This window comes from Hemitrygon akajei, chromosome 4, assembly GCF_048418815.1.
Source record: "Hemitrygon akajei chromosome 4, sHemAka1.3, whole genome shotgun sequence".
In the NCBI taxonomy this organism is placed as follows: Eukaryota; Metazoa; Chordata; class Chondrichthyes; order Myliobatiformes; family Dasyatidae; genus Hemitrygon; species Hemitrygon akajei.
This window is the reverse complement of record NC_133127.1, coordinates 75,599,318-75,627,025: the sequence shown is the minus strand read 5'-3', so window position 1 is coordinate 75,627,025 and position 27,708 is coordinate 75,599,318. Positions and strand designations below refer to the sequence as shown.

General features: G+C 42.5%; 1 protein-coding gene across 2 annotated transcripts in view; it reads right to left on the bottom strand.

Annotated features, from left to right (window-relative positions):
- Positions 1-27,708, bottom strand: part of idua (alpha-L-iduronidase) — a 229,322-nt gene that overhangs the window by 33,801 nt on the left and 167,813 nt on the right. For both annotated transcript variants that reach the window (XM_073042871.1, XM_073042872.1), the window contains 3 exons: positions 25,328-25,544; positions 7,731-7,946; positions 811-932 (listed from right to left, as the gene is read on the bottom strand). In XM_073042871.1, the coding sequence (XP_072898972.1) occupies positions 811-932; positions 7,731-7,946; positions 25,328-25,544 (555 nt within the window). The remainder of the gene's footprint in view (positions 1-810; positions 933-7,730; positions 7,947-25,327; positions 25,545-27,708) is intronic.

Below are 27,708 nucleotides of genomic sequence, written 5' to 3'. Positions count from 1 at the left end.
CTCTGCTCATTCTGTCTAATCCCCTTCCCTCTCCTGACAGTCACCCAGCTACCTGTCTCCTGACTCTTAGGGGTGACTATCTCCCTGAAACTCCTGTCTATTTCTGCCTCTGCCTCCCAAATGATCCGAAGTTCATCCAGCTCCAGCTCCAGTTCCCTAACTCGGTTTGTCAGGAGCTGCAGCTGGATGCACCTTTTGCAGGTGTAGTCATCAGGGACAACAGTGCTCGCCCTGACTTCCCACATACTGCAAACGGAGCACTCAACTGCCCTAACTGCCGCCTCCATTACCTACTCCTAATCTAATTAGATTAATTAAAGGAGCTTACCCAGCCTTACCTCACCTGGAGTGAAGCTCGTACTCAGCCTCTGCTCGCTTTTAAAAATTCCCCCGCTGATCTCAGAGGCCGACTTACACGCATTTGCGCAGTCGTGCCCTGTTCAATCTCGCTTCTGCCTGTTCTCGCCGAAGCCTGATTGAGCCAAAGCCATCCCGCTCTGCCTCAGTCCACTCCGATCATGGCCGCTGTATATGGTGGTCTTTCTTTTAGACCTTTGGCACGCTATGTCACACACCTGCGCAGTCTAGCCTCTTTGCCCTGATCAGTTAACAAGAACAGCTTCTCTCCGAGCTTCTTTTACCTCTTCCCTCTCCGCCTCTTGCTTCGACTCCACATGATCAATGCCTCTCAAATTGTATATATTCTGCACATATAAACACTAAACTCAGAGTAAAAATAAAAGATAATCCTATGTTGATTCTATTGGACTAATTATGATACTTATCACTGAAAAAAATTTGAAGTACAACCTCCATTTCTCTCATAATATGAAACTGATCCACCGTTGGAAAATCCGGGCTTCCAAAATTCTTCCACTGTAGGTAAGGGTTGGTGTCCTTGTTATCCAGGTGGTAAATGACATACATGAGCTCTACAGAAAGATTAAACAGACCAGAAGTCAATCCATGTTAGAACATAATTGCAATTTAAAGATTCTGTAACACCATCTATTATACTAAATTCTTACTTGGGAAAAGTACGGGATGTGAAGAATGATCAAAACCTTTCTAAGTTAGTTGTATCTGGTGATCTAATACAAATAGGTTTCACTTTAAATTACAAATCCTCAGATACTGCAGTATCGCCAGAGATTTAGAGAAAAACGAGACCATTGTTTAACACTCCGAAAACAAGCCTGCGATGATCAGCCCTCTGCTTTGGTAATCAGGTTCACAGGGAGGCCCTGGAGAATGTTAAGTACATTGCATATCACTACCATCCAGTAGCCCTGACATCTAACATTATGAAGTGCTTTGAGATGCTAGTCATGGCACACATTAATTCCAGTCTCCCAAACAACCTCATAGCACTGCACTTTGCCTACCACCAAAACAAGTCTATGAAGGGCGTCATCTCCCAGGTTCTACAATCTTCCTCAGAGAATCTGGACAGTAAAGATTATTGATTATTGACTACAGTTCCCCTTCAATACCATAACTGGGGACTCTATAGTTAGGGGGTCAGATAGGCGATTCTGTGGATGCAGGAAAGAAACGCGGATGGTAGTTTGCCTCCCAGGTGACAAGGTCCGGGATGTTTCTGATTGTGTCCACGATCTCTTGAAGAGGGAAGGAGAACAGCCAGAGGTCGTGGTACATATTGCTACCAACGACGTAGGCAGGAAAAGGGAGGAGGTCATGAAAGCAGACTACAGGGAGTTAGGAAAGAAGTTGAGAAGCAGGACTCAAAGGTAGTAATTTTGGGATTACTGCCTGTGCCACATGACAGTGAGTGTAGGAATAGAATGAGGTGGAGGGTAAACACGTGGCTGAGGGATTAAAGCAGGGGGCAGAGATTCAGATTTCTGGATCATTGGGACCTCTTCTGGGACAGGCATGACCTGTACAAAAACAACAGGTTGCACTTGAATCTGAGGGGGACCAATATCCTGGCAGGGAGTTTTGCAAAGGCTATTGGGGAGAGTTTAAACTAGAATTGCTGGGGAGTGGGAGCCAAACTGAAGTGACGGAGGAAAGGGAGGTTGGCTCACAAAAAGAGAAAGCTTGGAGACAGCGTGAAAGGGCGGATAGGCAAATGATAGAGAAGGGACACGCTCAGACCTTTGGCTTGAGATGTGTCTGTTTTAATGCGAGGAATATTATGAATAAAATGGATGAGCTTAGAGCGTGGATCAGCACTTGGAGCTATGATGTTGTGGCCATTACAGAGACTTGGGTGATGCAGGGGCAGGAATGGCTAGTTCAAGTGCCAGACTTTAGATGTTTCAGAAAGGACAGGGAGGGAGGCAAAAGAGGTGGGGGCGTGGCACTGTTGATCAGAGATAGTGTCACGGCTGCAGAAAAGGAGGAAGTCATGAAGGGATTGTCTACGGAGTCTCTGTGGGTGGAAGTTAGGTATAGGAAGGGGTCAATCTGCTGTGTGTTTTTTATAGACCACCCAATAGTATCAGGGACATCGAGGAGCAGGTAGGGAGACAGATTCTGGAAGGGAGTAATAATAACAGGGTTATCGTGGTGGGAGATTTTAATTTCCCAAATACTGATTGGTATCTTCCTAGAGTGAGGGGTTTAGATGGGGTAGTGTTTGTTAGGTGTGTTCAGGAAGGTTTCTTGACACAATAGGTAGATAAGCCTACAAGAGGAGAGGCTGTACTTGATCTGGTATTGGGAAACAAACCTGGTCAGGTGTCAGGTCTGTCAGTGGGAGAGCATTTTGGAGATAGTGATCATAATTCTGTCTCCTTTACCATAGCATTGGAGAGGGATAGGAACAGACAAGTTAGGGAAATATTTAATTGGAGTAAGGGGAAATACGAGGCTATCAGGCAGGAACTTGGAAGCATAAATTAGAAGCATATGTTCTCAGGAAAACGTACGGAAGAAATGTGGCAAATGTTCTAGGGATATTTGCGTGGGGTTCTGCATAGGTACGTTCCAATGAGACAGGGAAAGGATGGTAGGGTACAAGATCTGTGGTGTACAAAGTCTGTTGTAAATCTAGTCAAGAAGAAAAGAAGAGCTTACAAAAGGTTCAAAAAACAAGGTAATGATAGGAATCTAGAAGAATATAAGGCCAGCAGGAAGGAGCTTAAGAATGAAATTAGGAGAGCCAGAAGGGGCCATGAGAAGGCCTTGGCAGACAGGATTAAGGAAAACCCCAAGGCATTCTACAAGTATGTGAACAGCAAGAGGATAAAATGTGAGAGAATAGCACTAATGACAGTGGAAAAGTGTGTATGGAACCGAAGGAAATAGCAGAGGTACTTAATGAATACTTTGCTTCAGTATTCACTACGGAAAAGGATCTTGACGATAGTAGGTATGACTTGCAGTGGACTGAAAAGCTTGAGCATGTAGATATTAAGAAAGAGGATGTGCTGGAGCTTTTGGAAACCATCAAGTTGGATAAGTCACTGGGACCAGACGAGATATACCCCAGACTACTGTGGGAGGCGAGGGAGGAGATTGCTGAGCCTCTGGCAATGATCTTTGCATCATCAATGAGGATGGGAGAGGTTCCGGAGGATTGGAGGGTTACGGATGTTGTTCCCTTATTCAAGAAAGGGAGTAGGGATAGCCCAGGAAATTATATGCTAGTGAGTCTTACTTCAGTGGTTGGTAAATTGATGGAGAAGATCCTGAGAGGCAGGATTTATGAACATTTGGAGAGACATAATATGGTTAGGAATAGTCAGTATGGCTTTGTCAAAGGCAGGTTTTGCCTTACGAGCCTGACTGAATTTTTTGAGGATGTGACTAAACACATTGATGAAGGAAGAGCAGTAGATGTAGTGTATATGGATTTCAGCAAGGCATTTGATAAGGTACCCCATGCCAGGCTTATTGAGAAAGTAAGGAGACATGGGGTCCAAGGGGACATTGCTTTTGGATCCAGAACTGGCTTGCCCACAGAAGGCAAAGAGTGGTTGTATACGGGTCATATTCTGCATGGAGACTGGTGACCAGTGGTGTGCCTCGGGGATCTGTTCTGGGACCCCTACTCTTTGTGATTTTTATAAATGACCTGGATGAGGTAGTGGAGGGATGGGTTAGTAAATTTGTTGATGACACAAAGATTGGGGGTGTTGTGGATAGTGTGGAGAACTGTCAGAGGTTACAACGGGACATTGATAGGATGCAAAACTGGGCTGAGAAGTGGCAAATGGAGTTTAACCCAGATAATTGTGAGCTGGTCCATTTTGGTGGGTCAAATATGATGGCAGAATGTGGTGTTAGTGGTAAGACTCTTGGCAGTGTGGAGGATCAGAGGGATCTTGGGGTCCGAGTCTATCGAACACTCAAAGCTGCTATGCAGGTTGACTGTGGTTAAGAAGGCATACAGTGCATTGGCCTTCATCAATTGTGGGATTGAGTTTAAGAGCCGAGAGGGAATGTTGCAGCTACATAGGACCCTGGTCAGGCCCCACTTGGAGTACTGTGCTCAATTCTGGTCGCCTCACTACAGGAAGGACGTGGAAACCATAGAAAGGGTGCAGAGGAGATTTACAAGGATATTGCCTGGATTGGGGAGCAGGCCTTATGAGAATAGGTTGAGTGAACTCAGCCTTTTCTCCTTGGAGCAATGGAGGATGAGAGGTGACCTGATAGAGATGTACAAGATAATGAGAGGCATTGATCGTGTGGATAGTCAGAGGCTTTTCCCCAGGGCTGAAATGGCTAGCATGAGAGGACATAGTTTTAAGGTGCTTAGAAGCAGGTACAGAGGAGATGTCAGGGGTAAGTTTTTTATGCAGAATGGTGAGTGCGTGGAATGGGCTGCTGGCAACGGTGGTGGAGGTGGATATGATAGGGTCTTTCAAGAGACTCCTGGATGGCTACATGGAGCTTAGAGAAATAGAGGGCTATGGGTAAAGCCTTGGTAGTTCTAAGTTAAGGACATGTTCAGCACAGCTTTGTGGGCCAAAAGGTCAGTATTGTGCAGTAGGTTTTCTATGTTTCTATAATTCCAAACAAACTCATTACCGGACTCCAGAGCTTGGGAGTCAATGCTTTCCTCTGCAACTGGATCCTTGACTTCCTGACCAGTAGACTGCAATTGTTAAGGGTAGGCAGGAACATCTCATCGCTGTTTCTTCAGCACTGGAGCCCCACAAAACTACATTCTCAACCCCCAACTCTACTCCCTGGACACTCATGACTATCCTGTCGGATTCTAACTCCACCTATAGTTTTACAAATGACAGTATCACGCTGGACCTATCTCAAATAATGATGAGTCTGCGTACAGGAAGGAGATAGAGAACTTAGTGACATGGTGTCACGACAACAACCTTTCCATCAATGTCAACAAAACAAAAGAGCTGGTCATTGGCTTTTGGAAAGGGGGCAGGGGCTGTGTCCAGGCTCCTATCTACATCAACGGTGTTGAGGTTGAGAGCTTCAAGTTCCTAGGAATGGACATCACTAACAGTCTGTCCTGGTCCAACCACTTTGGTGTGACAGCAAAGGAAGCTCACTAGCATCTCCACTTCCTCAGGAGGCTAAAGAGATTTGGCATGGCCCTTGCAACCCTTATTAATTTTTATTGATGCATCATAGAGAGCATCCTCTCCGGATGCATAACGGCTTGGTATGGCAACTGCTCAGCACACTGTTGTAAGAAACTGCAAAGAGTTGTGGACACAGCTCAGTAAATGATAGAAACAAATCCTCCCTCTCTGCACTCTGTCTCTACCTCTTACTTCCTCAGTAAAACAGCCAGCATAATCAAATACCCCACCCGCACTGGGCATTCTCTCTTCTCCCTTTGGGCAGGAGATCTACTGTAAAAGCCCGACATAACAGATGATACTGTCGGGTTCAAGGATGGCTTTTATTGCACTGCAATAAGACTCTTACATGGCTCACTAATGCGATGAGATGGACTCTTGACCTCACTATCTACCTTGTATAATTTTGCACTTGATTGTTTAACTGCATGGAACTTTCTCTGTAGCTATTACACTTTATTCTACATTGTTATTGTTTTACCTTTTTTCTTCCTCAATGCACTGTGTAATGATTTGATCTGTATGATTTGTATGCAAGATAAGCTTTTCACTGTCTTTGGTACACTTGACAATAAAGCAGTACTGATATCTTGGAAGCTATTTTTTTCAAAGGCTGACACTGCCAGTTAATCCAACATTGTCTTTAATGCATAGGCAGAACTTACGATTACTTAAGGAAACATCTTGGCAACTGTGACTGTCAATGCAAGACTGAGCTCATTGTTTATCAGACAGTTGTGATTCCCCTCTCTACTATAAGGTGTTGAGGCAAGGTCTACATATAGGAGACTACTTTCAGTTTCGACAGACTGTTGGTTGAGGAGCAGCAGATGGATCTCTGAGCTTTCAGCTATTCATATTACACTTTAAAGACACATAAAAGTCTAGGTATAGCGTGTCTAACTTTGTTGATAATATCAAGCTGGAGGCAAGTTGTGAAATGAGGAGATAAAGAATCTTTAAAGGGTTACAAACAAGTTCACTACATGGAAAATAAAGCAGCAGAATATGTTGGAATAATGCAAATAAGAAATTTTATAGGAACGTAATACCTTCTAATTGATGTGAAAATGGTAAATATTGTTAGAGGCAGCTTCTTTATGAGATGCAGAAAATAAACATGCAGGTAGAACAGAGAACTGGGAAGCCAAATGGATTATTTGATCAAAAAGGACAGCAGGTCTTGCTGCAGTCTTTGTTGGGGCTTCATATGTGTGCAGTTTTGCCCTCTGTTCCTACCTAAGAATCAATGACTAAATTGATTTCAGGGATGAGAATTTATCTTTTGAAGAGAGACTGGGTAGTTGTAGTTCAGAACAATGGGAAGAGCTTTCACTGAAGTAGAGAAGTACCTCAGAAGGATTGACAGAGTAGATGCTGAGAAGTAGTTTCTTCCAGCTGGGAAACTGGGATAAAGGTTCAGTTGATCTGGACTGAAATTTTTTTTCACATATAGTATATGATTGCATTTTTTTTGGAATTCCCTATTGATGCTTTCAGTAGCAACATGAAGAAAAGTGCTGGAGGAACTCAGCAAATCAGGCAGCATCTCTGGAAGGAAATAAACAGCTGACATTTTGGGCTGTGGCCCTTCGTCAGGACTGACAGCCTCAGCAACTGTTTATTCACCACCATAGATACTTCCTGACCTGGTGAGTTCTTCTGGCATTTTGTGTGTATTGCTTTGGATTTCCAGCATCTGCAGAATCTTGTGTTTATGATGCTTCCTATAGATGTTCAATTGCTGGAATTCAAAGGCTGAGATTTGCGAGTTTCTCTATCACCTCCATGATCAGATTATATTCCCTTCTGCTGCCTCTGGGATATCCTCCATGAACCCTTGTATGTTCCACTGATCTACCATCTGAGTGCTGTCTGAAGATCAGCTTTTTCTTCTTCACAAAATCTATGACAGCTATATTTTGGATAATTTCCCACTCTGCTGTTTTTCACCAGATTCCAGCAATCTTCTCTCTGAATCATCTCCTCATGTCCATTGCTTTGCCTCTGTGATCATCTTCCCGTCCCAATGTTCTTGCCCTTTGCAATCATCTGCCCATCACTTTCCTGTGAACAGCTCTACTTGAGTATGAGTGCAAGGTCGGCTCTAAAGCGCACAACATTTTGTTATGTTTTCACATGTTGCTGAATTTCTAGTTCAATAACCATTGCATGGCAACAAAAACAAACTACATTTACCTCTTTGGATGGGAAAATTGGTCAGGTTGACAGTCACGAAGGTAACATCTGAAGATGTTCGAATATCATCGCTATTGTAAATTAATACTGCAGCCTGCCAACTGTCAGACGAATGATTATTTGGTGGCTCATGAATACTTGCTAGTGCTCCTAAAGTACTATTCCAATTCGAAGTATCACCAGTGGGCATCATGTCTATTTTCAATTGCTTCTCACCTAATGTTAGAAAAAAAATGTTGTTAACAAAACTAGGAATAATGATATTGTATTTCAAGAAAGCAACAACTTTTCTGCCTTTTTACAACTAGTAAATTAATATAAATGTAATGAAAATGCCCGCAGACTATTTTGACAAAGGGCTGTTGAAGTGTTGAAATAAGAGAACAAATTCATGAGTGGCTCAGTTGTTAACTCTCTTTCCTCCCAATCATGAACTCGACTCTGTTTTCAGTTCATAAATCCAGATTGATGTTCCATGTAGAAATGAGAGAAAGCTGTTGAGAATGGCAGTAACAGTATTTGCACCTTAATACAAATGTAAAAGAACTCGAATGCATCCATTGTCATCATTACATTAGATAAAGAGTATGTTAGCATTATTTTCCACCCCTAAGGTGTAGAATAGGCAGCGGGGAAGCAGCATACTAGGGGAAAATAAAACCCGAAAATATCAGAAACACTCAACAGGTCAGGCAGCATCTGTAGAAATAGAAACAGTTAACATTTCATGCCTGGGACCATTCACCAGAGCCAGGAAAGAGAGGTAAATAGCAAGTTAATGGTAGAAAATACTATTACGGATGTTAGTAATCTGCAGTTCTAATTAAAGGTCATTTGTCTGACCTATACTGTTGATGCTGAAATGTGCCCTAAACATGGGATATAAGACTGGCTGTGCACTAGACAGTACTTCTGAAACTTGGGTCTGATCATGTGTGAATGACATTGCCAATTTTCTAATCCAAGGAGTCAATCCCACAATCAAGTGGGTGTTTGGACATCATGATGAGACATCTACAATCTTCTTATGAATTTGTAACATGAAACTAACAGGAGTTAGAAATTGTCCGTATTGTAGCGATGTACTACATAAGAGCTAGAGACAACGACACGCAGTCGGTAAGTCGTTTCGAGACTAGCTTATTCAAACTTCGCAGTGCTGGCTTTTAATCCCTAGCTCCCGCCCTCTCCGGGTGGAAATGACATCAGAGGTGCATTACCAAAGTCTCTCCCCGCGCGCTGGCTATTTGTGAGCCAGTTCGCCAGCGCAGAAAGTGGGTCGCCACAGTATTATTTTTTCTGTACCACTTTTTGTTTATATAAAAGCTTAAACATTTGTTTCTTTAATTAAACTTCAGTACTTTAGGGGGATAAACTGAAGTAATGAAAGACTTTTGGATAACAGAAAACACCTTTGTTCCTATGGATAATTGCACAAACCCAAACTAGCACTGAATGAATCCTAACCTAATGTATTTGCTTCCATCAAGGTGGAGTATGGTGTTGAAATCATGCCCACTCTCCTTTGATAACTATGTCATAGAAACAGGAAAATAAGCTGGCAGTTCCTCCAGCATTGCATGTGTGTTGCTTGTATTTCCAGAATCTGCAGATTTTCTCTTGGTAATTTATCCCTTTCTCCACATGCTTCATATCTTCAGCTAATGAAAAATGATTAGTTTCATATTTAAAATTTGTAATTGTCCTGCTGTTTTTCATGAAGTAGTCTATGTAGGTCCAAAGTAGATGTCCACAACTTATTAACTTACACAACAACATAAACAATACGGCAGTACCAAAGCCATTTGACCCATTGAGTGGTCTCCACCATTCCATCATAGCTGAGATATTATCCCTCTCAACCCTATTCTCCTGCCTTCTCCCCATTGATGAGAAATTCACTGGGTCAGCCACATAAACACTGCGGATACAAGAACAGGTCAGAGGCAGGGTATCCTGAATTGTTCATCTGCTGACTCCCATTAGCCTTATCAACAAGGCTCAAGTTAGGAGTATGTGGAATACACTCCACTGTACTGGATATGTACAGCTCCAACCTCACTCTAGCAGGCTGACACCAGCCAGAACAAAGCAGTCCACCATTTCCCACTTTAAACATTCATTCCCTCCAACAGCAGCACCCAATGGCTGCAATTTGAGGCATCCGCAAAATGCACTTGCCTGGTTTATACTGACAGCACTGCCTAAACCCACAAGCTCAGTGGAACCAGCTCAGCAGAGAACTGGGAGCTCCACCACCTACAGAATTCCTTCCCAGTCATATACCATGCTAACTTGGAGGCGTGCTGCTGTCCCTTCACCATCTGTGGGTGTAAATGCTAAATATTCCTGCCCAATACCTTTATGGGCATAATTTCATCAGAAAAGTATGCTCTCCATCTCCACCTCCTTGAACTGAGCCGAAAAATCCTAGTGCTACATGATAGAGGCATAACAGAGGATCTGGCCAAAGTTGATTGGAAGGAGACACTAGTAGGAATGACAGCAGAATGGCTGAATTTTCTGGAGACAATTCAGAAGGTGCGTGATAGGTGCATCTCAAAGATGAAGAAGCATTCTAAAGGGAGAATGGGGCAATTGTGGCTGACAAGGGAAATCAAAAAGACAGCACAAAAGCAAAGGACAGGGCATACAATATAACAAAAAATAGTGGGAGGCTAGAGGTTTGGGAAGCTTTCAAAAGCTATCAAGACATCTAAAAAAGCCATAAGGAGAGAAAACATGAAATAGTAAGGGAAGCTATCCAATAATATAAAAGAAGATACCAAAAGTTTTTATAAATATATTAAAAATAAGAGAGGCAACAGTGGATATTGAACTGCTGACAAATGATGCTGGAGAGGGAGAAATGCGGGAACATAGAAATGGCAGATGAACCTAATAAATATTTTGCATCAGTCTTCACTGCGGAAGACACTAGCAGTGCGCCAGAAATTCAAGAGTGTCAGGGAGCAGAAGTGAGTGTTGTTTCTATTACTAAGGAGAAGGTGCTTGAGATGCTGAAAATTGTGAAGGTAGATAAATCACCTGGACCAAATGGACTACACCCCAGGGTTCCGAAAGAGCTACTGTAGCTGAAGAGATTGTGGAGGTGTTAGTTATTATCCCTCAAAACTCACTAGATTCTGAAAAGGTTCCAGAGAACTGGAAAATTGAAAATGTCACTCCACTCTTTAAGAAGGGAGGGAGGCAGAGGAAAGGAAATTATAGGCCAATTAGCCTGACTTCAGTGGTTGGGAAGATGTTGGAGTCCATTATTAGGGATGAGGATTAGGGGTACTGGAAACACATTATAAAATAGGCCAAAGTCAGCATGGTTTCCTTAAGGGAAAATCTTACCTCACAGTTCTGTTAGAATTCTTTTAGGCAAGATAGACGGAGGAGGGTCAGTGGATGCTGTTTATTTAGACTTTCAGAAGGCCTTTAACAAAGTGCCTGCCATGAGGCTGCTTAAGGTAAAAACCCATGGTATCACAGGAAAGACATTAGCTTGGAGAAAAGATTGGCTGACTGGCAAGTTGTAAAGAGGGTCTTTTCTGGGTGGCTGCCAATGACTAGTGGAGTTCCACAGGGATCAGCATTGGGACCACTTCTTGCATTATATGTTAATAATTTGGATGATGGAATTAATGACTTTGTGGCCTGGTTTGTGGATGATAGGTGGAGGAGCAGATAGTTTTGAGGTAGCAGGGTGTCTGCAGAAGGACTTAGATTAGGAGAATGGGCAAAGAAGTGACAGATGGAATACAATGTTAGGAAGTGTATGGTCACGTATTTTGGTAGAAGGCATAAAGGCATAGACTATTTTCTAAACCAGGAGAAAATTTAAAAATCAGAGGTGCAAAGGGACTTGGGACTTCTCGTGCAGGATTCACTGAAGGTTAACTTGCAGGTTGAGTTGGTGGTAAAGAAAAAAATGCAATGTTAGCATTCATTTCGAGAGAACTAGAATATAAGAGCAAAGATGTAATGCTGAGGCTTCATAAGGCATTGATTAGACCACATTTGGAATATTATGAGCAGTTTTGGGCCCCTTATCTTAGAAAAGATGTGTTGGCATTGGAGAGAGTCCAGAGAGGGTTCACAGGAATTATTCTAGAAATGGAAGGGTTAACCAATGAGCAGCATTTGTTGACTTTTGACCGGAACTCACTGGAATTTAGAAAACTGAGGATCTCACTGAATCCTATCAACTATTGAAAGGTTTGCATAAGTGGATATAAGGAAGATGTTTCTTATAGTGGGGGAGTCTAGGACAGAGGGCACAGCCTCAGAAAAGAGAAACATCCATTTAGAACAGAGATGAGGAGGAATTTCTTCAGCCAGGGGTAGTGAATCTGTGGAATTCATTGCCACAGATAGTTGTGAAGGCTAAATCATTGAGTATATTTTAAGTGGAGGTTGAAGGATCAAAGTCTATGTCTAGACTCAGGTCTTATGTGTAGGTATGTAACACGTCATTTGCTGAGGAACTGTGAATGGGATTAAACATTGTGCTTGTCATCAGCACCTACACACAATGCTGAATTTAGGATGGAAGGGAAGGTCAATGATGAAGCAGCTGAAGATAATTGTCCAAGAAAATCTTCTGCACCGAAGTCCTAGGCTTGGGATACTTGATTTCTGAAAGCCATAATCATCTTTCTATGTGTGAGTTTAGTCTTCAGCTATTGCCATAGTTTCTTCCTGTGCACTGATCTAAATTTTAACAGGGCTCTGTTCTACCATACTCATTAAAATGCTGCTTTAACATCAAGGGCAGTCACTTTCACTCACCTTTGGAACTCAAGTCTTCAGTCTGTGTCAGGACCAAAGCTGTGATGAAGTCTGGAGCTAAGTGGTCCTGACAAAAACCATATCAAGCATCACTGAGCAAGTCATTTTTGGGAGTGTTACTTCTTAATGACAATCTCCTCCACTTTGCTGATGTTTGATAGTGGACTGATTGGGTGATAACTAGCTGGATTGGTTTATCCTGCAACAGTAAAGACTCTCAAATTCCATACTCAAGAACACATGACTTCTTCTATTATTTTCTCAGCGCACAGAATGGAAGAATGCAGGCTATTTACCTGCATTGTGGACTTCCCAAAAGTCCAAGAATTCACTAACCATACAACCAAATGCCAAACTCCTACATGCCTCCAACAAGTTCTGTTCTTCAGACTATCCTGCCCTTCTGTTCTAATTATTCAGAAACTAACTCTCCATAAGACCGTTGAGCATTGTTTGCATTGAAGTATGGCTTCAAAGATGTCACAAATTGTGCTAAATGCTGGCAGCTGCAAATATTTGCAACACATCTAGAGTCAGTTTCATCATGATGTGGAAAACCTGATAATACTGCCTTGTAAACTTTGAACTGGAAATCTTTATATTCGTGTAACATTCATAACCAGACTTCGAGTGATTCTGTCCCAGTGTACACTGACATTGATGGAGGAAAGGCAGACTCCTGTGTGGAGATGGCAAACAGAGTTTAGACAAAGGAATTCCAAGAGAACATTGGTAGCTTGACCGAGCGACACTGCAAAATGAAACATTCTCCAAACTAGTACCCTGCTATAAGCACTAAGAAACATCTGCTTAAATAGTACAGGCGGCCCAGAATCTCCGAGTCTATCAAAATAAATCTAACAAAGTTAAACCTCAATTAACCAATTAACCTTGGACTCCAACACTCTCCGGCTTTCTGCACAGGCCCGGAGAGCTTGGTACAGTTCCCACCCTTTCAATGGCTGGCACCTGACAGTCCAGGACGACCTGGGGAACTCAAGATCCAAGGACGAGGGCCAGACAGACCTGGTAAATTCAACACAGACCTGGTAAACTTGAGATAGCCCTGAGGAACTCAAGATAGACCTGCTAATCTTAAAACAGGCCTGGGGAACTTGAAATAGAGCTGAAGAATTCGAGACAGGTCTGAGGAACTCAAGACAGGGTGAACATAGAAAACATTGAATATACTTTGGGAACATAGAATAAACATCAGAAAAAAGCCCCTACAATGTAGACTAGAGAATCTTGGAATGTGGACTTGAGAAATTCAGAACGTAGACTAGAATCACCTGGAATGTGGACTTAAGAACAGATGGCATCCTTGGTTCAAGCTGACTGATGTCAAAACACCACTGTTCAACCTCCGCTGGATCCATCACATTGCGGGGTCTTTCTGTCAAGGAGGATGCTGACGATGGCAGAAACCAAGTGCGGAATAAAGACAGACTCCCACGTAGAGATAGCGAACACAGTGTGTGCATAGGATTTCCCACAGAATACTGGTGGCTTCACCGAGCCACACCGTGAGATGAAACTGTCGCCACAATAAGCGCTAAGGAATGCCCGCTTAAATAGTACAAATGACCCGGAATCCCCAAGCCTATCAAAATAAACTTAACAAGGTTAAACAATTAAATACTCTAGTTAACAATTAACCATTTAAGGTGCTCTAGAAACCTTGGGACACCACGCTGTCCAGCTCCCTGCACAGGCATGGAGGACTCTTTACTGCTCATTACATGATATTAACATCATCAAAAGGTAGTAATGATTCCTGACAACAAACACTAGATTAACAAGTTAATAATGGTTCAATAGTTTTCCTTTCTCACGTTTCTCAAATAGTAGGGTGATATTCAAAATGTTTCAGTCATAGCAATAATAATAATAGGCTTCAGAATAGCTCCTATAGATCTATACCAACTGGGATCAGAGTTCCAGAAGAGCATGCACTCACAGGAATCTTTAGTAGCAAAAACAAAGGGCATCAGAAGAAAAACTAGCCCAGAAACATTTCCTTTTGTGTAACACTACCTACTTGAGAAATACAACCTTCATCCTTCTCTTCAACGTGCAAAAAAAGACATCCTACCCCTGCAATATAGCAAAACATATGCTATCCATGTCCCTTTATAAACAAATTGGTAATGATCACTTTGGTGAATAAATCAACACCAAATCAGCATATTCCAAATGTGCAAGTACAGTCTCTGAATAAAACATGATCTAGTTCTAATACAATCCTTTTCATAGTAAAAACTATCAGTCCTCTTTCCTGCCAATGGATGTTGGTAATCACCCACTTTGCCACCTAAAAAAGGAAACCATGAATGCACATATGTGGGGCCAGGATGTTGGGTCTTTGCTCATTGAGACTGGGATCGATGTTGCGGAGGTGCCGGACAATGATAGGAATAGGGGTTAGTGGTTAAGTTGTTAGGTTGGGTAGAGATTAGGGCCCACTTGGATAGGAGGGAGACCAGTACAGGTCGAAATACATGCAGGATGGCAGTGCTAGTTAAAGGCGGTTGGTGAATGTACAACATGAGTGCATAGGAAGAGATGAATGGACTCTGAAACATCAGGGGTGCAGACAGAAAGAAAACTGAATGTTGGGAGAATGGGATAAGTGGCAGGAATGGTTAATTATATTACACTATTGAATTCAACGTTAAATCCTGAAGATTGAAGTCAGAATAGAAGGGGGATGTAGAAATTCCGTGTCACGCTTACAGATGGAATGGTCTTGCCCAATCTGCATTTGCTTTCTCCAATGCTGAGAAGATCCCTTTACAAACACAGAATGCAGTAAACTCAGCTGAAGACATGCAAGTGAATTGCAGCTGTTCCTGGACGACAGGAAAAGAGCATATCAGGATAGATGCTGTTGTTAACTCTTAGTTTCCAGTTGGACTTTTACAGTGGAAGCTCATGTAACACCCTGAGAAAGGTTTCACTGCTAATGTAATGGTCCTTCTGTAGAAGCACTGCTAATCTAAATAGTTTTTCTATAGCAGCAGTGTTTGGGTTATGGCTGGAGATAATGAGGGGTGAATGTGCGCTGTCCAATGAAGGGAGTGTTTTTTCTAGTTATGTGCCTGAGACCAAGGTGATCTGGTTCTTTTATTCGGTGGAAGATGGAGAGAGAAGATCCCAGAAAGGAGAGGTCGTAGACACTAGAAAGGAGACTTGGAGTGGGGCCAGGAGTCGACAAAGCCCGGGGAAGTCGATGGAGGACCAGCGGAAGGGAAATTGTGAGCTCCACCTTGTTGCATATCAGACTGTTTCATTAAAATGGGCCCTTTACTTTTTGTTTACTTTATTAACCCTTTAGTTAAATTAAGAATTATAAAGCGAAATCATTTAATTGCATATGATATACTGCCTGTTATTTCGTGGTACTGATTTGTAACGGGGTAACACAGCACCCACACAGCCAGGTTTTGCACCTCAATATCATACATTTGGTGGGGCCAGAGATCGTCTTCCCTAGATTTACACAGCTGACAGGACCTGAGAGCTACACTCAGATTGTCACAGTGTAGAACAAGAGACCTGACTGCTTTACATCAGGCCAGCAACATGTCCTCTACCAGGTTATCATCTCAAGGAATCGGCAGTAGGATCATGAACCCGCCTTTCTTTCTGTGGATTACAGCTTTCGTCCTCCCAGTCCTGGCACTCTGTCGGTAGCCTCTGCCAGCCTGCACAGACCGTTGCCACTCATGGCAAAAGACTCGATTTCTAGCTGCAGAATGGTGCAGTGTCCTTCCTCACTATGTGCAGCCTTGTCAAAATCACCATCCTTCCAACAGCGAATTACTCCTCTGGAATACGTAGTATGGGCACTAAGGAAAAGCTGAAGGTCACCATGACCTTGACTTGAATAAATCCAGCATTTGGCAGAAATCTGTGATTATCTTCTTTGTAATACAAACACCCGAGGTACTGCTCCTCAATTAAATTCATTCAAATCCATTGAGGTGCACAAAATAGGTCTCCTATTGAGAGATCTTCCTCATTCTCTTATGGCAGATGTCCCTGACTTGTGGACCCTTTCCTCATCCACCTTTTGAAATATTATGCTCACTATGTGTTTGCAGGTGACTCTAAAGAACTCCATGCTGATCAGCAGCCAAGATTTATAGCTCATCACTGGCAATGTAACAAAAAACCTTAACAAACTGATGATCCTATTGAATGGTGTAAGTGTGAGGCTGGTGAGGCAGTAGTGCCCTCCCATGCCACAAGGCAATTTTCCCATGTGCGAGTAACACCCTGAGTTGGCTGCATGGTGAAGCTACTAAGCTAGTGTGGGGGCTGGTATCAAATCAGCATTGTATGAAGACTGAGGAAAACAACCATGTGCTCAGCATACTTGCAGTTTGTGGTAAAATACAAGCTCTGCCACTTTATCCAAATTGCCAGACTTTGCAAGCTGTGCTAAAAATATGCTCACTGTTTGTGCTGGAACTTGGGAGATATTTCACCTCCCAGAGTGTTATCAAAACCAGCATTGTGAAACACATAAGTGCTGAGGTGGGTTTTGTCACAGACAGTAAGTTCTTGGCCACAACTGAACATTGCTCCTTGGCAGCCTGATCCTACATTAGACCACTTCTCAGGGGAAGTACTGGTGGGCCTTTCCCGCTTTCCTGCGACAGCAACGTTTAGCAAATAAAGTTCAGTCGCGGTTACTTCACTGGTTCAGGATCTGCAGCTCAGTGGCCAGTGGAACAAATCATACAAATGCAGGAGAAATTGCAGGTCAGGTAACATCTATGGAGGGAAACGAACAGTCGATGTTTCATGCCGAGACTCTTTGTCAAGGCTGGAAAGAAAATGGCTGAAGCCAGAATAAAAGGGCATGGAGAGGGGCCTTTTCTTACTGTCATTTAGAAATTCTGAAAGATAATCACGGAACAATAATGATTGTGTGCTCCTTTCTAACCTTGTTTGACTGTAGGACTACAATCATGTCAGGTCCACTGAGCTGATTAACCATGGCCGATGTCAACTATACCAGCAAGCTGGAGGAAGCTTTCTTTACGTTGCTGCAAAGGAGTGTTGTAACTTTGAGAGTCACAATGGTCTTCTGTTGCCTCCACAGCATCAGAGTGCAGTTAGGTACAAAATCCTTCAAAGATTCTGCCTTTTGTATGAACACTATGTAGATGCAGTGTCCATTATTCAGTCCCTCAGTCGGCTTCCAGAGAAAGGAGTGGCTGCAATGTGAGCTACTTCCTCACGTTGTATTTGCAGGATATAGTCTTCACAGTCCACCATAATACCTTGAGATTGTTATATTCAGCCACTTTCTCCAGATGTAGTAACTTATCTTGTGACGGTAAGGTCACATTCTCATACTGAGTGGTGGCATCCGTCAGTCTCGAGAGACCATGGATCTGCGCCTGGAGTTTCCAGGGCGCAGGCCTGGGCAGGGTTGTATGGGAGACCGGCAGTTGCCCAAGCTGCAGGCCTTCCCCTCTCCACGCCACCGATGTTGTCCAAGGGAAGGGCACTAGGACCCATGCAGCTTGGCACCGGTGATGTCGCAGAGCAATGTGTTGTTAAGTGCCTTGCTCAAGGATACAACACGCTGCCTCAGCTGAGGCTTGAACCAGTGACCTTCAGGTTACTAGTCTGATGCCTTGCCCACTAGGCCACGTGCCAACACATTCTCATACTGTTACTCCTTAAATTAGAACAATTGGTGGTAGGCATCAGATAGATGTGAGAGAGAGACAGCAGATGATGGAATCTAGAGCATAAAACAAACCCAGGTCTTTACACTTTTCATTTTAGCTTTCCTGTGTCCTTTCTGCATTGGTGAATTGCATGCATTGCAATTATTTTGGAGTTGTGCAACAGGAATATGCTCAGTGCCTGCTTGCCTCAACTCCTGTTGGATTGTAGGGTGCTTACAATAAAGATGGTGGATCTTGTAAAGACGTTGATGCTGATGTGGCAATTTTCAGAGTTTATACTGGGGATGTTGATGCTGGCAATCCAAGCTTATTAGCTGTTTTCTGTAGATTCTCCGAGTCTCACAACCGCAGAGGAGATGATAATCACTTTGTAGACTAAAGGTTAGGGTATGTACTTATTTTAATATAAAAACAGAAAATTCTGTAAATAGTCAGCAGATAACTGCATCTGTTGAAAGTAAAACTGTCAACATTCCAGGTCAAAGAAGATTCTGATGTAGGGTCTTTAACCTCAAGTCAAGTCAAGTCACCTTTATTGTCATTTCGACCATAACTGCTGGTACAGTACATAGTAAAAATGAGACAAAGTTTTTCAGGACCATGACACAGTACAAAAACTAGATTGAACTACGTAAAAAACAACACAGAGAAAACTACACTAGACTACAGACCTACACAGGACTGCATAAAGTGCACAAAAACAGTGCAGGCATTACAATAAATAATAAACAGGACAGTAGGGCAAGGTGTCAGTCCAGGCTCTGGGTATCAGGAGTCTGATAGCTTGGGGGAAGAAACTGTTACATTGTCTGGCCGTGAGAGCCCAAATGCTTCAGAGCCTTTTCCCAGATGGCAGGAGGGAGAAGAGATTGTATGAGGGGTCCATGGGGTCCTTCATAACGCTGTTTCCTTTGTGGATGCAGCGTGTAGTGTAAATGTCCGTGATGACGGGAAGAGAGACCCCGATGATCTTTTCAGCTGACCTCACTATCCGCTACATGGTCTTGTGATCCGAGATGGTGTAATTTCTGAACCAGGCAGTGATACAGCTGCTCAGGATGCTCTCAATACAATCCCTGTAGAATGTGAACCTGAAAGAGAAACTCGGTTTCCCTTCCAACAAATGGAGCCTGGCCACTTAAGTATTCCCAGAATCTTTTGCTCTTGTTTTAAACCACCATATTTGCATTTTTAAAAATATTTTGTGAATATTGAATACTTGGTGTGCGAAGGCAAGGTAGCTGAACAGATTCAGTGTTGAATCCAAACAGCTATGGTTATTCTCAGGCAGAGAGGGCTGCCAAACTAGGTAAAATTCAATTTCCTCATTGTCACTAACTTCTTTGTTGGGTCCAACCAATTATTGGCTGGGTACAGGCTGATAGAGACCTGATGTTGGATGGCAATGTCCTACAGCAGATGTATCAGGTTTTTTTATAGCTGCTAGAAAAATGGAGAAGAGAATGTGTTCCAGTACCCAGCCCTGTTTTGTGTTGGCTTAGATGACAAGGGGTTCAGAGATACAGAATGAAGCCAACCACATGATTGTGCAGTTAGCATGCTAATTTGCACACTGCATGGTCCTAAAAACAGAGTTTGTTTTAAGGATTGCTTTGGCTCACTGCTGGTGGGAAAGGAGGGGGTGAAAGTGAAGCTGTTGCACCTCCCGTGTCTGCAGGGGAAGTGTACTGAAAAGGACAGTGGTCAGTGGAGATGAAAGCATGAACGAGGGGCTTCAGAGAGAAAGGTTCCTTTGGAACACTGAAACAGCAGGGAGGGAAGATATGTCTCATAGTCCAATAGCACTGGAGATGGTCCATTGAATGAGATGTTGGTGAGGTAGAAGGTGAACACAAAAGAGCCCTCCAGTCTTGTTCAGGCTGGGGAAAAGGAACACATTATAAAGACACTGCTGTGCAAATTCTTGTCAACGGAACAGATATGGAGAATAGGATTGTCCTTATTGGAAGCTGGATGTGAGGGAATGTAGTTGACAGAGCTGTGTGAGTCTGTGGGCTAGCAGGCAAACACTCGTACCTTGCAATGCTTCACGAAGATTTACAGGAAGATGTTGTTTCCTGCTGGCATTGCTACCCACTGCACCTCCAACAGTGCTTATATTTATACTGTCCAAGCTGTCATGTCAGAGTAAGATTAAAATTTTGGCTTTGGAAATTCAACCCCAGTTGTTTGTGTTAAATGTGATTCATTTCCTTTCTACAATTCACTTCCACTGAAGATGATGTACTGATAATATTTAATTTCACTTTTAGTGCTGTTCGTCTAAGACAAACTTCTGCTGACCTCTACCTCGCTGAGGCCCAGCGCCAACTCTCAGACACCTCCTCCTACTTACCCCTTGAACAGGACCCCACTAAGAAACACCAAGCCATTATCTCCTACACCATCACCAACCTTATTGACTCTGGAGATCTCCCATTCACAGCCACAAACCTCATAGTTCCCACACCTCTCGTTTCTACCTCCTACCCAAAATCCACAAACCTGCTTGTCCAGATAGACCCATTGTTTCAGCTTGTTCCTGCCCCACTGAAGTCATATTTGCATACCTCGACTCTGTCTTATCCCCCCAGTTCAGTCCCTTCCCACTTACATCCACGACACTTCACATGCTCTTGATCTTTTCAAGGATTTGAAGTTCCCTGGCCCCCATCATTTTACTTTTACTATGGATGTCCAGTCCCTATACACCTCCAACCCCACCAGGAAGGCCTCAAAGTTCTCCGTTTCTTTCTGAACACCAGACTCAACCAGTCCCCCTCCACCACCACTCTCCTCCGTCTAGTGAAACTTATCCTGACTCTAAATAATTTCTCCTTTGGGTCCTCCCACTTTCTTCAAACAAAGGGGGTAGCCATGAGCACTTGCACGGGCCCCAGCTATACCTGCCTGTTTGTCGGCTACGCGGAACAGTCTATGTTGCAAGCCTACACTGGTGACTGTCCCGCACTTTTCCTACGCTTCATCGACGATTGCATTGGTGCTGCTTCCTGCACCTATGTTGAACTCATCGATTTCTTCCACTTTGCCTCCAACTTCCATCCTGGCCTCAAATTCACCTGGTCCATTTCTGACACTTCCCTTCCCTTTCTCGATCTTATTGTCTCTATCTCTGGAGACAGCTTATCCACAGATGTCTACTATAAGCCAACAGATTCTCACAGCTACCTGGACTATACCTTGTCCCACCCTGCTACTTGTAAAAACGGCATCCCCTTCTCTCAATTCCTCCGTCTCCGCCACATCTGAGAGATAGGAGCTACGGGGAGGTAGTTAGCCCTCACTTGCATAAGACAGGTAAATGGGTGATGAGGCTTCTCATTCTAGAACGTAGGAGATGTCCTCCTTTTTCAAAGAAAGGGGCTTCCCTTCCTTCCCCATCAATGCTGCCCTCAACTGCATCTCTTCCATCTCACGCATTCCGTTTGGGTAGCCTCCAACCTCATGGCATGAGCATCGATTTCTCAGACTTCCAGTAATGCCTACCCTCCCCTTCACCATTTCCCATCCCCTGTCCCTCTCTCATCTTCTATCTCCTTGCCTGCCCATCGTCTCCCTCCGGTACTCCTCTGCCCCCTTTTTCTCTTTCCTCCATGGCTTTCTGTCTTTTTCACCAACTTCCCAGCTCTTTATTTTATCCCTCCCTCTCCAGGTTTCACCTATCACCTGGTGGTTCTCAATTCCCTCCCCCATCCCTCAGATCTACTCCTCAGCTTTTTTTCTCCAGTCCTGCCGAAGTGCTTCAGCCCAAAATGTTGACTGTTCTTTTTTCCATAGATGTTGCCTGGCCTGTTGAGTTCCTCCAGCATTTTGAGTGCGTTGCACAAACTCCTGCTTCTCATTTTTCAAAGGCTTCTAAGGGTTTCTGCGACTCTCTCTATGCTGGCTTATTGCTATTGCTCCCCAGGTATCTTACACTTCTCTCCAACGGAGAGATTGTCTTTTAATGCCAGCATACATATCCTTCCAGCGAACCTTTGCTGCAGCATTAGGTATCACCTACTTTAATTTGCCATGACAATATATACTGGGCAACGAAGATATTGCTTCCTCAATACTTTTGGGAATATCTTATGGATCTTGGGCTACTGGCCATGAAAATTGCCATGAAATTTCCCTACCACACACCTTTTTTTGAAATTGCCTATATTTATTATTTCAATTCATAATTCAAGTCAGAATAACTGATGCCAAGATTAAGAAAGGTATTTTTGTTGGTTTACAAATACAGGTCATCAGTGACAGGCAATTTGCGGGACTTCTAGTGAGACCGGAGAAAATTGCATGGAAGGCATTCAAGGACATTGCAGTCAATTTTCTTGGCAACTACAGAGCACCAAACTAGGTGCAACTGGTTGACAACATGCTTCAAGCATACAAAACCATCAAGTGCAACATGTCACTAAAGATTAATTTTCTGCATTCCCATTTAGACTTCTTCCCTGCAAATCTGTCTCTGTCAGTGATGAGCATGGTGAAAGGTTTCACCAGGACATTGTAGTCATAGAGAAATGATATCAGGGCAACTGGAACCCATCAATACTGACTGAATATTGTTGGACACTTAAACGAGATGCCTCAGACACTGAGTACAAACAAAAATTATCAACAAAATATTTTCATCTTAGTTAACTATTGCAAAGCTTCAGCACTGTTATGCAATTAAACGTATTGTAGTCAATAAAAGTTAATTTCTTGTTTCTCCAAGTTCTTACGTGATACAAGTAGTCTGAAATTATATTTGTGTTCAGCTTCAAATGGTCTATCATAAACTAAAAAAAAAACTAAGGAAGCAACACTTTTGAAAAAAAATTGCTGTCCAGTCTAATTGGAAAATTATACCTCCCAACAATCAAATATGCAGGATCTTTTTTAAACAGTTCCATAAAATGTTAATTGTTTTTTAACTGGATAAACATCCCATCCCCTAAACAATGAGCACTCAGAGATTGGTGGATTGAATGTTTGGAACTCAGTCAGCATAAATGTTTAATGAAATGTGTGCTTATATCTGTAAATACAAGATATCCATGACTCATCAACCACAGAACAGGGCTCTTGCCATTTTCAGCCAAAGATAATTTTAGACATTTTAGCAGAAACACAGAACTAAGTAGAAATTAACTTGATTGGAAGAGTGTAAAATGCATGGCTCACCCAGAGTACCCAATAACTCAGGTTAAAACTCTCTTCCATCAAAACATTAAAATCTTTAAAAAGTCTACTTTCTACTTCCTCTTGATGTGCTTTGCACAATAACTTTGCAGAAAGTTCTTTTGGGTTCATTATAAATAAGAGTTGAGCTGATTGAGCAGAATTCCCTTCCTCAAGCAGTAAGCATGGAATTTTTAAATTAATATAATTAAACTGAATAAAATTGGAAGAGATGGCCATTTTCATTAATTGCACAACAACTGCATGTTGTGCATAAAGCGTGTGAATAGAAGTTTTTATAATTACCCCCAAAGATGTGATACATTGTAAAATCTGTTAATATAGCTTAAATGGCATTGCTGGACCTGATGGTTATTGATGAACTGGAAGTTGGCCCAGCAGCCCTTCAGTGTTGTTCTGACTAAGGCTCAAGCACTCCCACGGTGTTGCCTTGAGCATATTCTTAATACCTACCTGATTCTGGCCTTACAGCTCCCAGGCGTTATTCCTTTGTCAGTTTGACTGCTCTTGCTGAGATGTCAATTACTGTGGTTTGCTGGTCTGTATAGTGCCAGAACAACAAGATTTTACTGTACTACAGAAACAAAGACATACTATAGGGTTGGATTCAATATCTGGCACATGATGTGGGAGTGGCGGGCTGAGCCTGTTAACTTGTTGTAACTGCTGTTAAATCTGAGACACATTCAGACCTGCCAAAATGTCTCAAGGTGTTAATTGAATAGCTACAGCTTATTTTTATAACTATGCATCTATTTGGGTGGCGGGGTGGAGTTATGTCTCTACCAAAAGAGGTGTAAGGCGCACCTTCCCTCCAGTAGCCTGCAGGTCACCCTTTGGCAAGGTGTAGCACCTGCTTAGACACCCCCCACCCCCGATCAGGGTCACATGAAGCCATGGGAGTAGGTGGTGGATGGTCAGATCACAAGTCCTGGTTACGTGACCACTGACGCCAGGCAGACAATCTCTGAAGAGTATTGATAATGGCTGGGGTCATCTATGTTGTAAAGACACTGCCCAGAAGTAGGCAATGGTAAACTACCTCGGTAGAAAAATTTGGCAAGAACTATCACTGGAAAGACCACGATTGCCCACGTCATACGACATGGCACAAAATTAACGAATGAATGAGCATCTTCTTGCACTTTTAAAGCAACCTCCCACCTGAAACTGCTCGATAGTATTGTGGTTCCACTAAAAGTATTTATTAAGCTGACGCTGCAGGCATAAATGGGGATCTAATTAAGGAGCTTGTGTGCATTTATGATTGATCATAGTTAAACTTTGCCCTGTATATACTTAGCCACAAACTGCATGTCAAAAACCCATGATATTTCCATTTTTGGTATACACATTAAACTGACAAATGGTGTTGGCCAATACATTAGGTGATAATTAACATTAGATATTGTGTAAAGATTTGCAACAGAACTGATATATTAATCATAATTCATGATATCTTGTATTCACCATTGGTGCAGCATCAACACCAATCTCATTTTAATGGCTTGGTTTTGTAAATATCTAATCTTTGCAACTAAGAATAGTAGTAATTGCAAGTATAAATAAATTTAATTGTTTTTTTTATTTTTAGAAGTTACTTCCATGTTCAGCTTCAACTGAAGCCATTGATCTGATTGCTTTATGGTTTTTTGGCCACCAAGCTACTCATTGCCTACTCAGGTGGTCATCATGTCCGAGCCGTGAGAACAGCAGTAGGCAAACAACGCAACTGCAGAGGCTAAACCTAATCCTTGCCCGTCCAAGCACACCATCAGCTTTATTGTTTCCTTCCTAATCTGAGAAACGCAGGTGATCATCCATTAGGTTATTAGGTAATTAAGATCAGTCAACTCAGCTCAGAATGGAAACTAAAACAAAGAATGTACTTACCTAATAATGCCAACAGCCCCATAACAGTGAGCACTGGTTTGCGGATCATCTGTACGTGTGGTGGCTTTGTATTGTTCATCTGAAATCTGGCAGTAAGAGTCCTCTGTGTAAAGTAGTTTGGGTGGTAGTTCAGGAAGGCATTATCATTGCTTAGCAATGTGAAATTTATTGTGCTCTCTGGATTCGCAATTAGCAGATTCTGGTGCTGTGATATTATCTAGAAAAAAGCAAGAGAATAGCCTTTTGTAACTCAAAACATTTTTCATTCTGTCAAAAATCATTAATTAGACAAGGCAAACATTGTGCAAAACCTGCAACAGGATGTGATAAATTAAATATTGGTGTAAGAATTTTTAAGCAATTTATATTTGAAGCTGTAGTGCATCTAAGGGCCAAACTTTCCGTAGTTGCTTTCATTCTGCAAACCAATTGTGAATGGATCTGATCAAAGAGCGTAGATTGCTGCCATGTGTCAGTAATCTTGTGACTAATTTAATTAAAAATTTCACTTGGATAGAAGTTTAGGACCATTAACAAAAATAAATACTTCTACAAAATCACATGTTGCTGTAGTTAACTGGCCATTGAATCTTCAAACACATCTATTACTAACGGATTTTAATGTGTGGATAGTAAACAAGTGGTTCACCCTGGTGCAGTAACAATCTGGGACTATGTGAGCACTGAACAGCAGAAGCAGCAACCTCTCTTATTAGGCAGTTCCTTCGAGTTGAGGGAGACTTGTTTCCATTGAACTTCTGTGGGTTCTGAGTTGGCTGATATGTGGTTTGGCAGATAGTATGCTCCTTCTACTGTTTACAATGCACTTCTGTATGCTCGCAATGTTCTCAGTCGCTAATCCAACATTCTTTCTCCATTTTGAGTATCGCTAGCCCAAAGGTTGGTGAAGATATTGTACCTTTTCAAGACGTCTTTGAGAATAACCTTGAATCACTTTGACCTCCTTGCCGGTAACTTCTTGCCGTGACAGAACTAGGAAGAAATTGTATGTTTGGGTAGTCAGGTGTGATGTATGGTGTGATCTACCAATTGGGGTTGACTGAGGCCTCTTTGCTGGGGATGTTGGCTTGGAGGGGACACTGACGGATGATTGATTTTGTTTGTGAATTTGGGCTATTTTACAAGATGGCATTGTTGTACAGCAAACAATTCCACTCTGAATTTTTGAACATTGACCACACACACACACAGACACACACACACACACACACACACACACACACACACACACACACACACACACACACACACACACACACACACACACACACACACACACACACACACACACACACACACGTAACAGAATGTGTGGTGTTAAAGATTCTGGGGCCAACACTTTGCCTGACCTGCTGAGTATTTCCAGTATTTCCTATTCTATTTCACTCCTGATTCTGCTCATTACTACAAAGAAAAACAGCACAGTTAGTGCAATTTAAGCACTAAATTTATTTCACAAAACATGAAAAACAAGTAGGGGCATGGTTATAGTGCAAGCTTTCTAATCTTTCTAATTTCTAAGCCAATGTTTTCAATAGTTATTTGGATGTTAACAGGATGATGGTTGAAAGCAGGCACTTGATTGTATAATGCGATTAAATTCCTGCCATTTCATAATGCAGACATCATTTAATCATACTGTCTGAAGAGTTTAATGACTATTGTGTGCACCCATTTCTATGTGTGTTGCTGATTGGCCAGACATCCATATAACGTGGGGCAAAATCCAACCCTTCCTGTCTGGAGAAGTCGGCAGGCAGAATAAATCTGTATATGTGGTGTGGTGTTCCCATGCCACAGAAGGTGGCAATTCTCTGTATTTCTCTTTACTGAAGGCTTGTGGAGGCCAGATCATTAGGGGTATTTAAAGACGAAGTTGATAAAGTTTGGAAGATCATGGAATTATGAACTTTAGTAAACTGGCACAAGAAAGGAAATGAAGCCAGGGGGCAGATCAGCCATGATGGGATTGCATGGAAGGCACGAGGGGCCACCAGGCTTATTCCTGCTCATGGCTGCTTTAGCTTTTATGTTTTCCTTAAGTAAGATAGTGTGAGAGGGCAGAGTGGTGGCTCTGAACCTCTGCTCTGAAGAGGGGCTGCTCATGTCAGTACGATGATGCTGCCAGAATGGGGCTGAGCAAAATTGCAAAGGGTGGGAAAAAACAAACCAAAGATTAATGAAATTAACTGTAATTTGTCAAAAATGTTGGTGATGGATGGTTGAATAGGAGAAGAAGCAAGAGATGGATGGATGGATTTTTAAATATTAAGATAGTCAGGAGTAATGTGAGGAAGTGGTGCTGATCTGTTGAATGCCATAGTATGTGGTCCAAATGGCCTGATCTTGCTTCTGTTTTC